At 32.1% G+C, this 20,072-nt stretch overlaps 3 protein-coding genes across 3 annotated transcripts in view; all 3 read left to right on the forward strand.

The window, feature by feature from the left end:
* Positions 1-20,072, forward strand: part of DIP-epsilon (Dpr-interacting protein epsilon) — a 353,851-nt gene that overhangs the window by 320,875 nt on the left and 12,904 nt on the right. The window contains exon 7 of the mRNA XM_065501297.1: positions 18,377-18,519. Coding sequence (XP_065357369.1) covers positions 18,377-18,519 — 143 coding nt within the window. The remainder of the gene's footprint in view (positions 1-18,376; positions 18,520-20,072) is intronic.
* Positions 5,279-7,503, forward strand: LOC135951606 (neprilysin-4-like). Its single transcript, XM_065501289.1, has one exon. It carries the CDS (start codon positions 5,320-5,322, stop codon positions 7,444-7,446), a length of 2,127 nt encoding a protein of 708 aa, XP_065357361.1. The 5' UTR covers positions 5,279-5,319; the 3' UTR covers positions 7,447-7,503.
* LOC135951605 (neprilysin-4-like) lies at positions 11,864-14,211 on the forward strand. The gene has a single exon (XM_065501288.1). The coding sequence runs from the start codon at positions 12,017-12,019 to the stop codon at positions 14,141-14,143; it is 2,127 nt and encodes a 708-aa protein (XP_065357360.1). The 5' UTR covers positions 11,864-12,016; the 3' UTR covers positions 14,144-14,211.

Raw genomic sequence — 20,072 nt, forward strand, 5'->3', positions numbered from 1 at the left:
ATTTTTATTAAACTTCATGCCGTGATAAGAAATTGATTCGTATGAAGTATTTACCCCCATATTCATAAACAGTTTTAAATTTGTCAAAGGTTTATAAAACAAATTTAAAATTGATAAATTTTAAAATAAATTGTTTATGCATATGGGAGTTAGAAAACAAAAAAACACCTTCAAAGTATAGTTTTTTAATTGACTTTGAATTACTAAAGTCTTGTTCTTTGTTTTCTATAACAACTCTCACTTAAATCAGAGCGAAATCAATACTGTTTATTTGTTTCTCTTATTTATTTACAAAAACACGCATTTGTTTACATTTTAGCTTAAGGTTCACATGTACACGTTTTTGCATATGTGTTAGTAACATATTTAAACGCTTAACTCCTAAAAAACTGAACTGATTTTAATAAAATATATATTCTGCACTTCTGTGAATAAATCCCTTTAAAATGGTATATTTCTTACCCAAATTTAATGTATAATGTGAGCGTAAAAGGGGTCTAAAGAAATCGACTTGCCTATTAATATTATGATAACAAATTTAAGCAAAAAATATATTTTTCACGTGAAAATACCAAATTTTTGTGCTTTAAAAAAATCATGAAAAATCTAAAACGGTAGAAATTGTTCAGGTTTTTTATTTTATCGCAATTTTGCATATAATTGCAACAAAATGAGATATCGATCATAAAAATCTATTGATCCTTTTAAGTGAATTCGCTCATTTTCACAAAATGTTACTTTTTTCTTTGATATACATAAAATTGAGTAATTAATTTTCTTTTTTTGATTGATTGGATTTCGAAAACATTTCCCCTTAATATGTACAAATTTTCTCATATGTATTGTGTTTCAATCGGCTCAGTAGTTTCGGAGTTATAATAACAAATTTAAGCCAAAAAAAATTTTTTTACATGAAAATAGCAACATTTTTTGTTTTAAAAAATTCATGAAAAATCGAAAGAGGCAAAAATTGTTCAGATTTATTACTTTATCGCAAAGCCAAATGCAATAGGAACTAAACGAGATATCCTAATGTAACAAACATTTTAACAAAAACAAAACACACGTAAAACTTACACGCTAAAACAATTTTCTGAAAATGAAAGAATTCACTTAATTGTGAAGAAATTCGAAAATAATCTATCGAATTTTATAGTCGATATCTCATTTTGTTGCTATTATATGTGGAATTACGATAAAGCAATAAATCTAAACAATTTCTGTCGTTTTCAATTTTTCATAATTTTTTTAAATGAGATTTTCAAATAAAAATAAATTTTTTGCTACAATTTGTTATTATAACTCCGAAAATACAGAGCCGATTAAAACGTAATATATAAGTGAAAATTTGTACATAGCATGGGGAAAATGTTTCCAGAATTCAATCAATCGAAAGAATAACATTAGCTACTCAAATTTTACTTTTTTGCTTAATATACATAAATATCAAACAATAAAGTAAAATTTTGTGAAAATGAGCGAATTCACTTAATTGTGATTAAATTCGAAAATAATCTATCGATTTTTTATGATCGATATCTCATTTTGTTGCCATTATATGTGGAATTATGATAAAGTAATAAACATGAACAATTTCTGCCGTTTCCGATTTTTCATGAGTTTTTTAAAACACAAAAATTTGCTATTTTCACATAAAAAATATATTTTTTGCTTCAATTTGTTATTATAACTCCGAAACTATTGAGCCGATCAAAACGAAATATATAAACAGATTAAAGGTTGTGTAAATTTGAACTTTCGTAAGTTTACTTCAATAATATCGGGCCATTTTTGTACTTAGGTAGCCATGATGCATCAAATCTATATAGTGGTTAGTGGAACCTTTTTTTTGCTGTTAGATCCCATATAAATTTTAAAAGAGAACTGTGTGTACTCATGTTCTCTGTGTAGGGTATCATATTGTCGGGCTTGAATGACTATATTTTTTTACTTGTTTTATTAAAATTTAATGATAGGAAGCGAATGAAAGACCTTTTCTTTGTCAGCAAAACATCTGTGCATTGAAGAAAGAATTGCCACGCTGTATCCACGAAATTCAGACATATTGTGAAGTTCCAGAAAAACATAATCTATTTAATATCTTTAAAATCTTTTTTTTTTTTGATTTTAAAATACATTTAACTTTTTTTTACTTGGTTAAAAAAAAGTTTTTAAGGGAGTAGCCTGAGTCTTTGCTTCGCTTGAAATTTAAACATACAAAATTCAAAATACCATTGTGCGACTTGTTTTTTCTTTTCGGGATATATGGGCGATAGTCCATGCATTTTATAAAATTAATAAGTTTTAATTTAGTCATCTAATACAAAATATAAACAATTTTCTTTTAATCACTCTTTTTGTATTCTTATAAAAATTAATGCCTAAAATTTTACATTTTAAGCTGACAGTAACTCATATCTGATGTATAATATCAAGACTATTTATAATGTGAAAATAAAAAAACGCACAAATCTTCCAGGGAGGAATACAAATGAAGAGAGTAGACACACTGAACAGATTCTCAACTGAGTATGAACTGATAAAGCTGCTATTTTTGTATTTTTTTTTTTCAAATTTTTTTCTTGATATGAAAAACGAAATTTAAATAACAAAAACATCATAAATCTATTCATAGTATAAAAATGTTAATGAAAAAAAAAAATAGAATTCTGGAAGTAAGAAATAAAAATCTTAGGAAAAAACATTGAACAATAAAAACAAACACTTTAAAATTCAAACAAACAAAGTATAAGGAATCCAATGGAAGTATTTATGATAAAGTAAGTTATTTAGAATAGACTCTAAACGATGGTGGAATACCCTACAAATGAGAAAAAATTTCAAGACTTTTTTACACACTAAAGGTACTTCCACAAGCAACTTATTTTAAAAGTATATTTCATTCACAAGATACTTCTTTAAACTTTCCGTATTTCACAAGTTACTTTATTTAAAATGGCATTTCATTTAAAAAGGTACTTATCGAAAAAGGTACTTTTTTCAAAAAGTATTTTATAGAAATTGTTACTGTTACTGTTTGGTGTAACTGATGGCGTCAGCAGTTCATATTTCATTGCTCAGGCCATCACCGTGAAGGGCGAGATCAATGATTACCAACTTCTTTTGACCTGAATTGTATGATATGGACACCAAAGACATGTGGTTTCAACTGTGTCTTCATAAGAATCTTAGACCATCTAGCTATGTCCGTCTGTCTGTCTTTCAGACTGTCTAAGTAATCTGAAATTATGCTGTAAAGTATGGGACAATATTTGCCTCTAACTAGAGGTCCTAAATAGAAAGATACTTTCTCTACTTAAGGTACTTTTTGAGCTATCGCAATTTATGTACCTATTTTTGTTCCTAAGTAGGATAAGACCCCAGCAGACAAGGTATTAGAGAGTACTTTTCGATTGCTCAAATTAAACAAGTAAGAAAGTATGGTCGGTCAAGCGCGACCATATAATACCCTACACTAAGTAAAAGAGCAAAAACTTTTTTCTTTTAAAATTTCAATAATTTATATTTTTGAGTGATTTTCGGAAGTGGGCCTTATATGGGAGCTATGACTAATTATGGACCGATCACCATGAAATTAAGTCGTGTTATTTATGTCTATATTAAAGTTAAATATGTTGATTTTTTTGAGAATACCAAAATTTTTAAGTGATTTATGCACGTTAAAGTGATTTTCGGAAGCGGGTCTATATAAGAGCTACGACTAATTATGGACCGATCGTAACAAAATTTGGTGACATGAATTTTGTATATATAAAACTTATTTGGAGTGGAATTCGTGGAGACACATATATAAATTCAACTTTTATGACCGATAAAGTCCAATTTCGGAAGGACATTTGTATGGGGGCTAGGTGAAATAATGGACCGATTTCAGCCAGTTTCAACAGGCTTGGTCCTTGGTTCGATAAAATAATATGTACCAAATTTGATCGAAATATCTTCAAAACTGCGACCTGTAATCTGCGCACAAGGTTTACATGGACAGCCAGCCGACCAGACGGACGGACGGACATCGTTTAATCGACTCAGAAAGTGATTCTAAGTCGGTCGGTATACTTTAAGGTGGGCGTTAGACTAATATTTTTGGGCGTTACAAATATCTGCACAAACGCATTATACCCTCCAAACAAAAAAAAATTATTTCTTTCTGGCTCTTTTTATACCCTTCACCTTCGTGAGAAGGGTATATATAAGTTTGTCATTCCGTTTGTAATTTCTACATTTTTCATTTCCGACCCTATAAAGTATATATATTCTAGATCCATATAGATAGCGGAGTCGATTAAGCCATGTCCGCCTGTCTGTCTGTCTGTTGAAATCAATTTTCTGAAGACCCCAGATATCTTCGGGATCCAAATCAGACATGCTTTCGAGAAGTTTGCTATTTAAAATCAGAAAAATCGGTCAATAAATAACGGAGATATGAGCAAAAAACCGGGACAACCTCGATTTTTGACCTATTTTTGATCTATATCTGGATTACTAGGTCATTAATATAGACAATATGGATATCTAATGATAGATATTTCAAAGTCCATTGCAACGATGTAGATAAGGCTATAGTAAGTTGGACCTACAATGGGTAAAAATTGGGAAAAATATTTTTTAACCCGAATTTTTTTTTCATCAACAAATTTTTTTTGTCATACATTTTTTTTCCAAAAAAAAATTTTAAAAATATTTGGAAAAAACTTTTTAAAAAAAAAATTTAAAAAAAAAAATTTTTTTTGAAAAACAATTTAAATTTTGTTTACCTAAAAATATTTAAAAAATTTATTTTAAAGTATAATTTGGTGAAGGGTATACAAGATTCGGCACAGCCGAATATAGCTCTCTTACTTGTTATATATTCAAAAGATGCTTGTATGGTTTTGACTAGAAATAAAACGCAGTATATCTGAAGCAATGGTACTTTTATATCTTCTAAAGTTACATTTAATTTTTTTTTATTCCTCAAGTAACACAAACCCTAGCAACAAATTTATATACCTCCCCAATTTATAGCGTACTTAGGAAAAACAACAAATATGTAGATGAAAACAATTTAAATAGATTTTATAGACTTAGATTTTAAAGACAAAATGAAACAGAAATTAGTTTAAAGCAAGAAGTACTTGGACGAGCAAGATTATATAGTGCAAATATTTAAAATCATAAATAAGCTAAAAATTAAGTAAAAAACATACAAAAATAAATAAAAATATTTAAAAAAAAAAATCAAAAATACAGATAAAAACTCACATGTATAACCAAGACAAGATTATATAACAAAATTTATAAGAACCAAACAGCTACAACATGTTAAAGTTAAGCATTGTCTTTGGCTTGCTGGCGTCTATAATCTGGCGTACAACGCCGACAAATTGTCTCCAGACCTACAATAAAACACAAAACATCAATCAATTGGCAGCCTTAAATATTGAACGTTACATGGACGCAACGGCACGACCTTGTGAGAATTTCTATCAATATGCTTGTGGCAATTGGTATCAGCAGCATATTGATAAATTGGATTATGGTGATGTCTTGGGCTTAATAGATTATGAATTGAATCGTAAGTTGGAACATTTATTACGCAAACCCAGCACAGAGCAGAAGATGGGAGTTGATGGTAATAGAACGGTAGAAAATTTAACCGATCATGCATTGAGTACCACAGAATTGCCACCAGCGGCAGAGGAGTACTCTTGGGGCATAGGTCAATCGGCTACAGTTTATGATAAAGTTTGGACATACTACAAGTCTTGTAAGAAAGTCAAGCCCTATAATCTGAAAAAATATTTACAACTTATTCAGCCCGGCAGAGGAGTACACTGGAGTGTTTTGGCCAAGCAGGATGGACGTAAATGGAATTCGGAGAAATTTGATTGGTTAGAAAGCATAGCCAGATTGAGATTATACGGTTTAAATGGTGTTTTGCTTAAGGAACAGGTTTTACCCGGATGGGATGAATCCACAACGATGAGCATTTATCTGGACAAACCTGATCTAGCTGAAACTTTGCCCTTGGGAGAGGGTGTCATCATTGAGCTGCTCATGGATATAGGTCAAACCAAACGTGTGGCCAATGAAATTGCACGTGATGTCAATCGTTTTGAGTTCCAACTGCACAAGCTGCAAGAACTGGAGGATGAGGAGGGACCCAAAGAAATGCAATTGGGCTATTTGCATGAATATATGCCCCAAATCGATTGGTTGTCGTATCTCAAGGAGCTCAAAGGTCCCGACACCGATTTGAACACCACGGTCATAATACAAAATATACCCTATATGAGATCTTTGGTAAAACTGCTCAATACAGTTGATTCTTCTACTTTATGCAACTATATCATGCTGAAATTCCTTATCTATTTGAAAGCCCAAGGGCCCAATGAAATCTCGCGCCAAGAATGTATAGCCAGCTTGAGAAGATCTATGCCTTTGGCTTTAAGCTATATGGTGGGTGTGCACTACTACAAAGATGCCGAGAAAAATGATCAGCAGCTGGAGAAAATCTTTAAACATCTCAAACAAAGTTTCCACAATATTATACAAGAAAATCGCTTACAATTGCCTGAAACAATAGTACAAACTCAGCTGCAGAAAATCGATACAATGCAGCTGAGAGTGGGTTTTGCTCCCAGGAATTTATCCCATGAATACTTTGACATGTACTATGATCGTGTAACCTTAGATCCCAATAATTTCTATGCCAATCAACTGAGCTTGTTAAGACTTACCGTGGAGCATAGTCATGAAACTCTTGATCCTCTCTACAATCATGATCTGCTAGCAGATGAGGCTGTTATATCTGCTGAATGGCTGGGCAGCTCTTCCTCTCCTTTGTATATTAAATCCCGTAATGTGGTAATTATACCTTATGGCTTTATGCACATGCCCATCTATCATCGCAATTTGAGAGACATATTTAAATACTCGGTGCTGGGCTTTTCTCTGGCCCATGAAATGCTGCATGGTTTCGATTCCTCGGGCATTGACTATGACAGTGCTGGTAATATTATGGGTCCCAGTGAGGAGATCTCGGCCAATCAACGTTTCATACAGGGCCTGCGTTGCATGCAAAACGAATTGGCCACCGGCTCACGCAATCTCAATGAAAAACTGGCCGACTATGAAGGCATACGTTTGGCCTATAATGCCTACTTCACGCTTAACTCTTCCAATGACATTCAGCAACATTTCTCCAAGGCCATGCATTCTAGATTTCTGCTGCAGTTTACTCCTCAGCAGCTGTTTTTCCTGAATTTTGCACAATTTTTCTGTGGTAAGGTGCATCCGAAATTAAGCCATTCTGCCTATATGGATCATGCTTTGGATGAGCTGAGAGTTTTGCAGACTTTGGCTAATTTTGAGGAGTTCGGAAGAGTGTTCAACTGTGAGAAAAAGGATAAAATGCAGTCCAGGCATCGTTGTAGATTGTGGTGAGATTAATAAATTGTATATATGGATTTTTAAGAGATTTAAATAAAACTGTGAAATAAATGTGAAATTTGAAAAGAAAGAAATAAATGCGATTAATTTGTGAAAAGGAAAATGGAATTGGGCTAAGAAAAAATTGAGTGTGGGGTATAGAAATGAGGGTGTGTGTTTTTATTTAGAGCAAAAATTTCTCTTTCGGTCTTGTTTTTTGTTGGTTTGGTTAACAAGTTATGGTTTAGTATTAAATTAAAATCTATTATAGTTTCTAACTGAGGCCTCAGTTAGAAACTAGAATAGATTTTTGTTTTTATGGGTTTTTTGCCTTTTTTTGGAAATTTTTATTTTCTAAAACAGGAAGTGAAATTATTGTGCGTCTGATTTTTAAGCAATTAAGGGTTTTCTAACATTTTATGGTCTTTTACTGAGGTTTTTTTTAAAAATTTTTCAATGAAAATTCATATTTTTAAATAATTCTTCTAGGTTACAAATCTTGCGATACCCCATCATAAACAAAAGGTTTTTTTCAACATTTTTCAAGGAAAATTCATTTTTTAAATAATTTTTATTGCAAAAAGCTATTGCTATGATTTAATTAACATATAAAACGATTTGTTTGTTGAGTTTTATTTAACAAAAAATTCTGATTTATTTTGTTGAACTTAATATCAAGAAAAATTTAAATTTCCACTAAAACCTTCCTTTTGGTGCACCCTGTAATGAAACAGGGTGTCTACGAATACAATATGTTTGAAGATCACTCTATTAGCTACAATCGCTTCATACATTTCTTACTCCTCAGATCAATAGTTTAAAAGATACGATTTTTTATAAGCTAGATTGGTGATATTTCCTATTGCGTGAGGGTTTGATTAAAAAAACAACCTTAACTTTCATGGTTTTATATTCAAAATAGCGATTCGGAACGATCCATATCATACACATTCAAAGTCTGTTAAATAAGCGACAGCTGTGTCAACCGGAACTCTTTTTTTATTTGGACAAAAGTCCACCAATATCTCATCTGTCTGGCTATTTAATCTTAGTTTAATAACTAAAACTTGGATTAGTTGCTAAATTATGCTTTGTTCACTAAATCTAGGTTTGCTTACTAAATCTCGGATAAGATACTAAACAAGATTAAGTTATGTCATAGTAAGTCGTAAAATGGGTCAAAATCGGGAAAAATAATTTTAAACTAGAATTTTTTCTCACCAAAAAAAAATTTTGTTTAAATTTTAATTTTTTAAAAACTAAATTTTTTTTTTTTTTTAATTTTTTTTCCCAAAACAGTTTTTTTTAATAATAAATTAAAAAGAAATAAATTAAAATTTTTTTTTTAAATTTTGTTCACCTAAACATTTTTTTTTTATAATTTTGTGAAAGGTATTTAAGATTCGGCACAGCCGAATATGGCTCTCTTTCTTGTTATTTTTTCTTTTGTAAAATTATGTTTTTAATTCTTCTCACCTATTGAATTTGGAAGCAAAAAGCCCAAATTTGTGCCCCAGTGAAATAAGTTTCTAGCAGAGGGACAATTAATAGTACTTTTTGTTGATTTTTGCTAAACAATTGGTCAATTAACAAGGTCTCTTATCAGTCATATTGTCATAATGTTCTAATATATCACCGCTCGGCAGCTCGGCTTAACCGACTATTAGGCATTCGGAGCAGGTCTCTGCTGGTTGGTTATGATAACACAATAAACATAGCATACAGAGTAGTATTATTTTAGGAAATGTTTTGCTTGAAAAATAATAAAAACTATTGTGAAATATTAGGACATTATGACAATATGACATGATAAGAGACCTTGTGAATTGACCAAATGTAATTTGATGAAATTTTCAAAAAGTATTCTTTCACTATTTCTCAATTTAAATCACTAGAAATGAAAAACTAAGCACATATTTGCTGATGAAGAATATAGGGACCCTAAACAGAAAGGTATTTTTTTTTTACTAAAGGTACACAGAGAAAACAGATTCGTAATAACAACAGAATTTGTTGCCAATCGAATGATTCTGTCTTAGTTGCCGAATTTTACAGTTGTGGCTACATTATTTTGGAAGAGGTAACTAACGTTTGTTTGCCTCAACTGAAATTCTTCTTTATCAACTGGCTTTCTGTTATTAGAACTTAAAAATTTAATGTGTGCAACCGAATCATTCGATTGGCAACAAATTCGGTTGCTATCACGAATCTGTTTTCTCTGTGTACCCTTTGTGTTATCGCAATTAATGAACCTAGAACCATGATATTTGTTAGTTTTGGTCCTAAGTGGAACAAAACTTCAGTAGAGAATAAATAGGAGCGAAGGAAATAGATTTTTTCAAAAAGTACTTTTCCAAAAAATTACTTTTTTTGAAGGGTCATTATTAAATAAGATTTTCAGTTACTTTATGAAATTGTTTTAAATTGAAATTTTACCAAAGAATACATTCTTTAAAATGTAGTTTTCAAAGGGTACTCTTTTCTATCTGAATCCTATAGTTCCTACGCACAGTGGTTTGATATTTTTTTTTTTGGAAATAATTCGGTATCTTGGAAACTATTATAGATATTGTTACGAAATTTCACATAGTTTGAGCTAAGGAGTTTTCGAGTTGATTTACGTTTGTTCAGCTTCCTAGCGAAGACTCCTTAGCTCAAACCATGTCAAATTTCGTAACAATATCTCCAATAGTTCCCAAGATACCGAACTATTTCAAAAAAAAAAAAAGTTTCTAAACCACTGTGCTATGTGAGATAAGACTCCAGTAGGGGGGAATTAAGGATATGTTTTTTAGTACTTTTGTAATTAACTAATGTGAAATAAATATGTAACTTCTAAACCCTTAGTCCGATTTGCATGAAATTTGACATGCGCAAAGAAGAATTTTCAAAATTTTTTTTTAATATTTCACGATTTTCTCCATTTCTTTTATTGGACTAATAACAAATAAATATGTCAAACCAAAAAAGAATTGTTTAAAAATCGTGACTTACTCCACAGTTATATGCATTTGAATTTAAAAAATTTTGTAAAAAAGTACTTTTTTCTTTTTAAGATATCTAGAAAATTTCTAAGCAGATGTATTAGGAATTTATTATTTTGAAAACAAAATTGAATATTATTGATACCGAGGGGGCCGGTTCATCCAGAAAATGCCAATTTTTTATGTAAAATTCAATTTTAGGGAAAAACTTTTAAAATTGCATAGTCGATATAAAAATGAGTTAATTTCGGATGCACCTTACCACATAAAAATTGTGCAAAATTCAGGAAAAAACATCTGCTAAGGCGTAAACTGCACCAGAAATCTGGAACGCATGGCCTTGGAGAAATTATGATGTATGTCATTAGAGGAGTTAAGCGTGAAGTAGGCATTATAGACCAAATGCATACCTTCATAATCTGTCAGTTTTTCATTGAGACTGCGTGAGCCGGTGGCCAATTCGTTTTGCATGCAGCGCAGGCCCTGTATGAAACGTTGATTGGCCGAGATCTCCTCACTGGGACCCATTATATTACCAGCACTGTCGTAGTCAATGCCTGAGGAATCGAAACCATGTAGCATTTCATTAGCCAGAGAAAAGCCCAGCACCGAGTATTTAAATATGTCTCTCAAATTGCGATGATAGATGGCCATGTGCATAAAGCCATACGGTATAATTACCACATTATGGGAGAGGTGCCCAGCCATTCAGCAGATATAACAGCCTCATCTGTTAGCAGAACATGATTGTAGAGAGGATCAAGAGTTTCATGACTATGCTCCACGGCAAGTCTTAACAAGCTCAAATGATTGGCTTAGAAGTTACTGGGATCTAAGATCACACGATCATAGTACATGTCGTAGTATTCATGGGATAAATTCCTAGGAGAAAAACCCACTCTTTTCTGGCAATTGTAAACGATTTTCTTGTATGACATTGTGGAAACTTTGCTTGAGATGTTTAAAGATTTTTTCAGCTGCTCTTTCCCTGTTCCCACTTTTCCTATTCAAATTCAATGTTAAAAATAAAAAAAGGGGAAAAAAACTCCCGGGGAACGTTTAATCATAAATGGGCTGAATATGTTTGTATTTTTGAATATAAATGAAACGCAGTAAAACTAAAGCAATTAAAATTTTAGGTCTTTTAAAGTTTCATTTCTTTCAATACAGCCTTATTACTTAAATATCAAACTAAAATTAACATTTTATACTCAAATATTATTTTTCTGTATCCATTAAATGACACAAACCATAGCAACAAATTTTGTATACCTCCCCATTTTATAGAGTACTTAACAAATACAACAAAACAAAATAAAACACCCGTCAGACAAACACAACAAATAAATAGATGAAAACAAATTTAAATAGATTGTATAGACTCAGATTTTGAATCCAAAATGAAACAGAGATTAGTTTAAAGCAACAAGTACTTGGACGAGCAAGATTATATAGTGCAAATATTTAAAATAAATATATTTAAAAAAATCAAAAATAAAAACAGAAAATAAAAACTCACAAGCATAACCAAGACAACACAAGATTATATTACAGAAATTTATAGCACAAACTAAGGAAGAAAAGAACCAAACAGCTACAACATGTTAAAGTTAAGCATTGTCTTTGGCTTGCTGGCGTCTATAATCTGGCGTACAACGCCGACAAATTGTCGCCAGACCCACAATCAAACACAGAACATCAATCAATTGGCAGCCTTAAATATTGAACGTTATATGGATGCAACGGCACGACCTTGTGAGAATTTCTATCAATATGCTTGTGGCAATTGGTATCAGCAGCATATTGATGAATTGGATTATGGTGATGTCTTGGGCTTAATGGATTATGAATTGAATCGTAAATTGGAGCACTTATTACGCAAACCCAGCACAGAGCAGTTAATGGGCTCTGATGGTAATAGGACGGAAGAAAATTTAACCGATCATGCATTGAGTACCACAGAAATGTCTCCAGGGGCAGAGGAGTACTCTTGGGGCATAGGACAATCGGCTACAGTTTATGATAAAGTTTGGACATACTACAAGTCTTGTAAGAAAGTCAAGCCCTATAATTTGAAAAAATATCTGCAACTTATTCAACCCGGTAGGGGAGTACACTGGAGTGTGTTGGCCAAGCAGGGTGGACGTAAATGGAATTCAGAGAAATTTGATTGGTTGGAAAGCATAGCCAGATTGAGATTGTACGGCTTAAATGGTGTTTTGCTTAAGGAACAGGTTTTACCCCGATGGGATGAATCCACTTCAATGAGCATTTACCTGGACAAACCTGATCTGGCTGAAACTTTGGCCATGGGAGAGGGTGTCATCATTGAGTTGCTCATGGATATAGGGCAAACCAAACGTGTGGCCAATGAAATTGCACGTGATGTAAATCGTTTTGAGTTCCAATTGCACAAACTGCAAGAACTGGAGGATGAGGAGGGACCCAAAGAAATGCAATTAAGCTATTTGCAAGAATATATGCCCCAAATCGATTGGTTGTCATATCTCAAGGAGCTCAAAGGTCCCGACACCGATTTAGCCACCACGGTCATAATACAAAATATACCATATATGAGATCTTTGGTAAAACTGCTCAATACAGTTGATTCTTCTACCCTGTGCAACTATATCATGCTGAAATTCCTTATCTATCTGAAAGCCCAAGGGCCCAATGAAATCTCGCGCCAAGAGTGTATAGCCAGCTTGAGAAGATCTATGCCTTTGGCTTTAAGCTATATGGTGGGTGTGCACTACTATAAAGATGCCGAGAAAAATGATCAGCAGCTGGAGAAAATCTTTAAACATCTCAAGCAAAGTTTCCACAATATTATACAAGAAAATCGCTTACAATTGCCTGAAACTATAGTACAAACTCAACTGCAGAAAATCGATACAATGCAGCTGAGAGTGGGTTTTGCTCCCAGGAATATATCGCATGAATACTTTGACATGTACTATGAGCGTGTAACCTTAGATCCCAATAATTTCTATGCCAATCAGCTGAGCTTGTTAAGACTTACCGTGGAGCATAGTCATGAAACTCTTGATCCTCTCTCCAATCCTGATCTGTTAGCCGATGAGGCTGTTATATCTGCTGAATGGCTGGGCAGCTCTTCCTCTCCTTTGTATATTAAATCCCGTAATGTGGTAATTATACCTTATGGCTTTATGCACATGCCCATCTATCATCGCAATTTGAGAGACATATTTAAATACTCGGTGCTGGGCTTTTCTCTGGCCCATGAAATGCTACATGGTTTCGATTCCTCGGGCATTGACTATGACAGTGCTGGTAATATTATGGGTCCCAGTGAGGAGATCTCGGCCAATCAACGTTTCATACAGGGCCTGCGTTGCATGCAAAACGAATTGGCCACCGGCTCACGCAGTCTCAATGAGAAACTGGCCGATTATGAAGGCATACGTTTGGCCTATAATGCCTACTTCACGCTTAACTCTTCCAATGACATACATCATCATTTCTCCAAGGCCATGCGTTCCAGATTTCTGGTGCAGTTTACACCTCAGCAGCTGTTTTTCCTGAATTTTGCACAATTTTTCTGTGGTAAGGTGCATCCGAAATTGACACATTCTGCCTATTTGGATCATGCTTTGGATGAGCTGAGAGTTCTGCAGACATTGGCCAATTTTGAGGAGTTCGGTAGAGTGTTTAACTGTGAGAAAAAGGATAAAATGCAGTCCAGACATCGTTGTAGATTGTGGTGAGATTAGTAAATTGTATTTATAAACTTGAAGTGATTGAAATAAAACTGTGAAATTTTAAATGAAAGAAATTAATGTGTTTATTTTGTGAAAAGAAAAATGGAATTTGTTTAAAGAAAAACTAAGGAGTGTGTTTTGATTTTGAGCAAAATCATCTGTTTCGATCTTGTTGTTTGGTTAACAAATCTTGCTTTAGTATTAAATTAAAATCTATTCTCGTATCTGAGTGGAGGTTTGTTGACAAAACCAACTTTGTTTTAAATTAATTTCGTGGTTTTATATTCAAAATATTAATGCGGAACGACCCAAGTCACGCACGTTCATAGTCAGTGTTGCCAGGAGCTGGCGAAAAAAGAAGCTATATTGGCTTCAAAAAAGGCCAGAAAAAGCTAAACCGCTTTAGAAAAAAAGCCAAAAAAAAGCTAAAATATTATAAATTAAGAATTTTGGTTTATATTTATTTTTAAATAAAAAATTAGAAAACATGTTCATAAAATTCATCAGCTTTACTTAAAGGAATTACTAAAAAGTTAAATACTAGATTAACCATGTCAGAAATTTGTAGTTTAATATATTCTGCCCCTGAGCCTTAAGCTTCGTAATTTTATTAGCACTTTAATTTTTCACTATCAATATGACATAATATATTTTTTTTGCTTTTACTACTTTATTATCAACGGGAAAAAAATTGATTTTGCGTAGAGTTTTCATATGGTAATCTTTGTCGCAATTGCTCAATTAGTTTAATTTGTCGTATTATTTTTGTCATAATTTTCAATAATTAAAACGTTCTTTATTTTATCTCTCATTCATCAAACTAGTATGAAAAATGTGTCAAAAACATTAAACAATTTTCAATTGGCGACGATAATGGATCAAATTCCTTGAATTTTAAATCAGAAAACAGCAAATGATTTATTTACTTTTTGTACTTTGTGCAATACTGGTTTTAAAAAAAGATGGTACGCCAAATTATAATCAGTGTATTAATTACTTAAAAGTTTGGCTTTTTAGAATTGCTGGTTTGACGAAATTAAAACAAAATGGGTTTTAACTCGAAGCATAGATCCACAAGACGTTTAACGGCTATTGATCGCCATCGAGTATCACAAGCCTTCAAGAGTTTGTGGGGCTCTTGTCCATTATATAATGATGAATATAATGTGTAATAACAATTTTGTCTTGAAAGAGAATTTGCTAGACATTTAAGCTTTCAGATATAAAATACTCTATTTCATTTTGAACCACTTGATATTGGCAATTGTTATTTGTTCTTTTAATACTGCACAATTCTTGAGTATGTTGAAAAGCTAAATGAAAATCAGTAATGAATTAAAATGAAAATGGTTCACAAATATAAATTTAGCCTTTTTATTTACTCTTTAGTCTCGAAATTTTTAGCCTTTTTTAATTTCAAAAAAGGCTATTTTGAAATTAAGAAAAGGCTAGAAAAAAGCCACGAAGCTAAAACCAAAATTTCGAGGCTAAAGAGTAAATAAAAAGGCTAAATTTAGCCTCAAAAAGGCTAAACTGGCAACACTGTTCATAGTCTGTTAAATTAGCTACAGCTGTGTCAACCTGAACATTTTCTTTCCTTGGACAAAAGCCTACCAATATCTCAAATTTGGCTTTGATTTTTAAATTAAATTGCTATTTAATCATAGTTTAGTAACTAAATCTTGAGCTTGGTGCTCAATTATGTTTTGGTTTATTTTTTAGAACCTGGTTTATTTTCTAGAACCTGATTTAGTTACTAGAACCTGGTTTAGTTACTAGAGGCAGGTTTAGTTGCTAGAACCTGGTTTATTTACTAGAACCGGGTTTATTTCCTAGAACCTGCTTTCTTTTCTAGAACCTGCTTTTTTTCCTAGAACCTTGTTTGGTTACTAGAACCTGGTTTGGTTACTAGAACCTGGTTTATTTACTAGAACCAGTTTTCTTTTCTAGAACCTGTTTTATCTACTAGAACCTGGTTTGGTTACTAGAACCTGGTTTGGTTACTAGAACCTGGTTTGGTTACTAGAACCTGGTTTGGTTACTAGAACCTGGTTTAGTTACTAGAGGCAGGTTTAGTTGCTAGAACCTGGTTTAGTTACTAGAGGCTGGTTTATTTACTTAAACCTGGTTTATTTCCTACAACCTGGTTTAGTTACTAGAACCTGGTTTATTTACTTAAACCTGGTTTATTTACTTAAACCTGGTTTATTTACATAAACCTGGTTTATTTACATAAATCTGGTTTATTTACATAAACCTGGTTTATTTACATAAACCTGGTTTATTTACTTAAACCTGGTTTATTTACTTAAACCTGGTTTATTTACTTAAACCTGGTTTATTTAGCAAAACCTGGTTTGGTTACTAAATCCCGGTTTTAGTTACTTAAGCCTGGTTTATTTACATAAAGCTGGTTTATTTACCAAAACCTGGTTTGGTTACTAAATCCCGGTTTTAGTTACTTAAGCCTGGTTTATTTACCAAAACCTGGTTTGGTTACTAAATCCCGGTTTTAGTTACTTAAGCCTGGTTTATTTACTTAAGCCTGGTTTATTTACTTAAACCTGGTTTATTTACTTAAACCTGGTTTATTTACTTAAACCTGGTTTATTTACTTAAACCTGGTTTATTTACATAAACCTGGTTTATTTACATAAACCTGGTTTATTTACATAAACCTGGTTTATTTACATAAACCTGGTTTATTTACTTAAACCTGGTTTATTTACTTAAACCTGATTTATTTATTAAAACCTGGTTTGGTTACTAAAACCAGGTTTACTTTCCCAAACCAATTTAAATTGAATACAATTCCTTTCAATTAGACCTACTCTAATGCCATTCACCTCACAAATGTCAGCTAGATTTCAGCGTTATTTATTGCTTTTATTAAATTGTTTACAACTTTTATTTTACATCTATTATATATCTGTATTCATGTTAAACCCCTTGCTGCCATTTAATGATTTAATTTATCTTTACTCCCCCCGAATTCTAGAGAACCCGCAATCATATTGAGTTGCGACTTATTTGCTTAACGCAGTTTGATTATCAAATCCACTTGAAAATTATGAAAATTATGCAAAATATTTTCAATATATTTCTTTTTCTGACAATTCTTTTGTTCAGGTTTTTTGCTCGTATAAGCAAAGAATAAAGTATTGCGAATGCAGCAACGCCAGCCAGTGAAGAATATTACAAAAGACGCAGTATTCAGTTGATGATAACCTTGGCCTTGGTATTATAAATACTAAGAATAAAAGAATAAAATTAATTCAATTCTGGTGGCAAAAGAGAAAAGAGATTTGTAACGTAAAATTTCTTATGTTTATTTGAATTTTTTTTTGTATATTCGAGGCAAATGCAAAAAATAAAAGAGAAAACACTGAGAGAAATTGTGTGGGGAAAGGAGGTTATTAGATGTACCTATAATTTTATGTCTAGATTTTCAGAAGCCCAGATAATGAGTTTGACAGAGTTGTTTGTATTAAGGCAAATCAATTCAGGTCATTGGACTTGATTAGTTAAGAAGTTATGAAGCGTACACAGGCAAAATTCTTGCTATAATCTTAATAACAAATTAGTCGCACCACAAATATTTAAAATAAACTCTAAACTAATGATAATCTCTTCACTAAATACTATTTTGTGTGAGATATATATTTTCTAGTAAATTAGCTTGATAGTAAAACGCTTGAATTAAAACAAATTGCGCTAAAATTGGGTCAGTATTGATAAGAGATGTGTTAGGAAGATTTATTTAAAGTAATTATAAAAATAAAAATATGTTTACAAACTATTTATACAGAAGACATAAAAGAGAACATAAAGAAACTTAAACCCTGTAATTAAGATTAAAAAATATAAATATTTATGTCTTCCAACCCAAGCTCCATGATATAATTAATTATTACTTTGTTCAGATTTATAGGAAAATCTGTCATAACAATACTGGCAGTAATTTAATTATCAATATACAAAGTATATAAAGATTTATTGTCACACTTTCTCAAGCAGTTTGTATCAACTCCCAGCCAACCCCAAAAACTTTACATCTTTATGACCTCTTATACATACCACTCATGTTTGACATTCTCTGGTTGCATGGTTGGGGTTGGCTCCGCCAGAATTTATTAAACGTATTCATACGATGACTTTGTTTCATGTCATACATACATTTTCTTTTAAATTTTTAATAATTTCTTGTTGTCTTTCCTTTTTTTATATTCTCTTTTACAGAACTGAAACAATAGCCGGTAATCCTTCATATAAGGCAACAATGCGTTTACACATAACGAATGTACAAAAAAGTGATTATGGCAGCTACAAGTGTGTCGCCAAAAATCCTCGTGGTGAAATGGATGGAACCATAAAACTTTATAGTAAGTTTTAATATAAAACATACACACAGTACACATACAATGTTTGTCTTTCTTAAAAACGAAAATATGTATGAAAAAAATGATACAGATTTTGTTTCATACACCCACATATATTCTTGTACAAATCATAGCTCCTTTCTTGTAGTTTCATTGTATTATGGAAACTGACAGCAGTGGGTTGTACTGTACCCTTAAAAATGGGGTACAGTTGCAGGACAGTCTCAAAGGACTTGGGTTTACTGTCATTCCCTAGTGCCAAGCAAGCAAAAGATGTTATAAATAGGCTTAATACAAAAAAATCAAAAGAAGAATTTTAATCATATACAGTCAGCGTCAAAAGAAAGTGTACAACTTGTTTTTACATTTAAAACGTTTTATTTACATATTAAAAAACAATTTTTTCTCCAGTTCTAGTATATTTAACAAAACACTTAATTGTTCTCTTGCAATATATAAACAAAAAACTAAACTATTTCAACTGCAACAAAAACAGTAACAACAAAACCAAAAATACTCCATTTTTAACGCGTCAGAAAAAAGTGTACACATTTAGAATTGCAATAAGATTTTTCTAGCTACATAAAAAAATATATTGTTATTCTTTATTTTTGCCTAGATTATAATTTTTTGTGGATCTTGCTGCTAGTCTCATGAGATTTTAAGATAGTAGCTTTTCTTGTTTGATCGCGAGAACTTTAAAACCAAAATGGGAAAACAAACTGCAATTGAAACAATAAAGTAAGTCATAAAATTTAAAAATGAAGGCAAATCGTCACGTGAAATCTCCTCTATAATAGGAAGAAGCCATAATACTGTAAAAAAATTATAGACAAACAAAAAAATTTTGAATTTTAGAAGATCAGCAACGTGCCGGAACACCAAAACGCCTTAACAACCTTGAAATACGATCGATTGTGAGAGCAGTGAAGAAAGTATTCACAGTAAGTGCAGTAAAATTATGCGAAGAATTAACAAATTCGTCTGGAGTGGGAGTTAGTAACAGTACGGTTCGCCGAGCGCTACACCCAAATGATCTATATGGTGGAGTTCCGAGAGAATAACCCCACATTTCCAAACGAAATAAAGAGCGACTTCGAGAATTCGCAAACAGGTATAAAAACCAAGAAAATTGTTTTGGAATAATGTGATGTTTACGGACGAAAGCAAGTTTGAGATTTTCGGAAGTAAAAAAAGAAGTAAAATTTGGAGAAGCAAAAATCAAGAGTTCGACCAAAAAATGTACTATCCACCGTAAAGCATGGTGGTGGTTAGTTAATGGTGTGGGGGTGTATGGCGGCAATTGGCATGGGAAAACTAATTTTTATTGATAGTTTGATGAGCAAAACCGATTACCTAAACATTCTTATAGAAAATATGGAACCCATCATTAGAAAATTAAATCTAGACCGAACCTGGATCTTCCAACAGGACAACTATCCGAAGCATACTTCTTAACTTGTTAAAGAATGGCTGTTGTATCATACACCGAAACAACTGGAACAACCCCCATAGTCACCGAACATTAATTTCATTGAACATCTGTGGTAGCATTT

Source organism: Calliphora vicina, chromosome 2 (genome assembly GCF_958450345.1).
Source record: "Calliphora vicina chromosome 2, idCalVici1.1, whole genome shotgun sequence".
NCBI lineage: Eukaryota > Metazoa > Arthropoda > Insecta > Diptera > Calliphoridae > Calliphora > Calliphora vicina.